At 43.9% G+C, this 2707-nt stretch overlaps 1 protein-coding gene across 1 annotated transcript; it reads right to left on the reverse strand.

The window, feature by feature from the left end:
* Positions 1-1576: 1576 nt before the first annotated feature.
* olig1 (oligodendrocyte transcription factor 1) lies at positions 1577-2451 on the reverse strand. Its single transcript, XM_078262450.1, has one exon. It carries the CDS (start codon positions 2342-2344, stop codon positions 1577-1579), a length of 768 nt encoding a protein of 255 aa, XP_078118576.1. The 5' UTR covers positions 2345-2451.
* Positions 2452-2707: the final 256 nt, after the last annotated feature.

Below are 2707 nucleotides of genomic sequence, written 5' to 3' on the forward strand. Positions count from 1 at the left end.
CAGCACTTGCTTAAGGTTAAGGTAAATACATGTTGTGTCAACCCATTCTCACTACCATCTTGTCAAATACGACAGTTTGGTCAGTGGCCCTCAGCATCTGATACTAAGGCACAAGGCACCCTTTAACGCCCGTGTGAAACGCACCAGGCTTTCAACTGTTTGAGATGATGTAGTATACAGTAAAGAGCAACAAAGATCGCGCAGGGAGGAAAATAATAAAAGCAACCAAGTCCATGTAGGGAGGAGGTCTGGGTGGATAGATGGGTCAAACAAACACAGGACTTTCATCCAGGAGGCTGCTGTTTATGTCCCTATGAAACCAAAAGTCTGTGTTGACTTATTTTAATTGCCTTTAGTACGTAACCTACATATGTTAGTTACGTATGTAACGCAACAAAATGACCCGAACCACGTTTTTTTCCCTAAACCTTACTAAGTAGTTTGGTTGCGTAAACCAAAACGTACCTTTCACATTGAAAAATAACGTTGGTCGTTTTTATTAACATTTGATTAAAACCATGATTTTTCACCAACCTTAACCATAAGACTTTTGGTGCCTACACCATGTCACAGGCACAACTCTAGTGTCAAAGTTCTGTGCTGTGGATGCCCACCACCCCTTTCTGGTAAGGTAAATAAATGTAGAGCTTATTAAGCTTAATTAATCGAAAAAAATGTTGCCTAACATAATCAAAGTAGCAATTATTAAGCTTCTCTTTAGAACATACAGTAATCGGAAAACAAGCAATTTACAACATCATTTCTAAGAGACAGGGTTGGTGGAGAAGATCATTATGTAATTTCTGGGAATCCCTATTTATATTAAAGCATATACAGTATGTGTTAAATGACTTTGTCTTCATTATTGTTAGAGAAAATTCTAGACTGCTTAATTACACAATGCTTGCTAAAGAACAAGCTTGAGTACTTGCTACAGAGAAAGGGGGAGTCTGCCTGCTGACAGGAGGGATATCTCACTTTTATAACACAAGCCTGCCCACTTCAAACCAGCGAGAAGAGCTCAGACAAAAACACAAATCATTCACAAAAATCAATAATGTGAAATCCGTTCATGTAGAATATCATTGCTCATAGTAAGAAACTGAGAATAGGTTTTCACTGCTCTTAAATGTTTTACATTTTATTTCAGTCCATGGTTTGGGCCCTCTCCAGTGGGACCCTAAAATTGTGACTGCATATTTTTTGATACTGTAATCAAACGCACCCACACACACACACACACACACACACACACACACACACACACACACACACAGTCATTACAGCTCACTGTTTCAACATGGATCAACAAAGTAGTCAATTATTTCTCTGTTTGTGAAATGAGAGAAGTAATAAAACACAACGTATCTCTGAAACAAAAAGGGATTATATTTACTTAGAAACTGGCTTACCAAATACAGAATAGATCCATTAGGTTTAAAAAGCTCAAAGGATAATTGTGAGTTAAATTATTATAAACCCGTTAAAAATGTTAGAAAAATAACAATTCATATAAAAAGAATTTGCATACATGTAACAGTCATCAAGTCCATTCTTAAACTTCAACTTCAGGAAGTCATTTTGGGAATCTTGGAGCCGAAGTGGAGTGGCTAAATCTGGGCAGTCTGCAGACTCCACAGGGGCACCCAGGCCCTCCTGAGGCCCCTGCAGAGCTCCACTGCACAGGGGCCAGTGAGGCCTCCATGGGACCCGGAGACAACAGGTGACATTTAGCAGCAGAGGACGATGAAGTGGAAGAAGAGGAGGATGCTGCTGTGGTGAGGAGGGACTCCTGGGTGAGGAGGAGCTGACTGGGGCCAGAGATGAGGGGCCACCCTCCAGCGAGCAGCAGCCGGGGGACTGGTCCTGTGTTCACCCCCATACCGACACTTACCTCTCCCAGCAGCCGCCGCATCTCCTGCAGAGACGAACCCAGGAGGAGGATGTAGTTCCTGGCCAGAACCAGGGTAGAGATCTTAGAGAGCCTGCGGCCTGGAGGAGCTCCAGGCTGGTGGGACTGAGCGGAGGAGGCAGAAGATGGCGAGGAGCCGTATGGCACCATGACCTCCCTGAGGGCATCCATGGCAATGTTCAAGTCCTGCATCCGCTTCCTCTCCCTGCTATTGATCTTCCTTCTGAGCTCCTGCTGCTCCTCAGGGCTCAGCTCCCTCTGAGGTTTGGCTGGTCTTTGGCCACTCTGGAGGCCAAGCATGGGCGCAGGGTTTAGACGGGAGCTCAGGTTGAACCCTGGAGGGCAATGGGGTAAGTCCTGGACAGACCCGGGGCCACAGAGAGGTAGAGACTGCTCCTGGGCCCTGATCACTGGGTTTGATAGCACATTCATAGTCTGTTCAGTGGTGTGCTATATTCAGAGTTGTAGTTCAGTGTAGTCTTCTTTAAAAATGTCTTCAGCAAAATATAAAGTTTGAGATACAAACCAAAAATAGTCAAAGTAAAAATACTTCACACTTCTGCTTATTTTTAAAATCCACAAAGTGCAAAAATCAAACTTTCATTCCCTCCACCTGTTGATCTCTCTTTTGCTTGCAGAAAACAGCTGCCATCCAGCACAATAACGAGTCACCAAACGTTTTGGCTTCAGAGGTTTCTGGCTGCACAAGTGAGTGAATGAGAGCTTGCTAAAGTGGCAGCTCAGTTTTATCTCATTTCCACAGCTGCGTGTGGTGAGAATGACAGCTCACACAGT

Source organism: Sander vitreus, chromosome 11 (assembly GCF_031162955.1).
Source record: "Sander vitreus isolate 19-12246 chromosome 11, sanVit1, whole genome shotgun sequence".
Lineage (NCBI taxonomy): Eukaryota > Metazoa > Chordata > Actinopteri > Perciformes > Percidae > Sander > Sander vitreus.

Coding starts and splice junctions, on each gene's coding strand:
- olig1 (XM_078262450.1), bottom strand. CDS start 2,344: ATGAATGTGCTATCAAACCCAGTGATCAGGGCCCAGGAGCAGTCTCTA.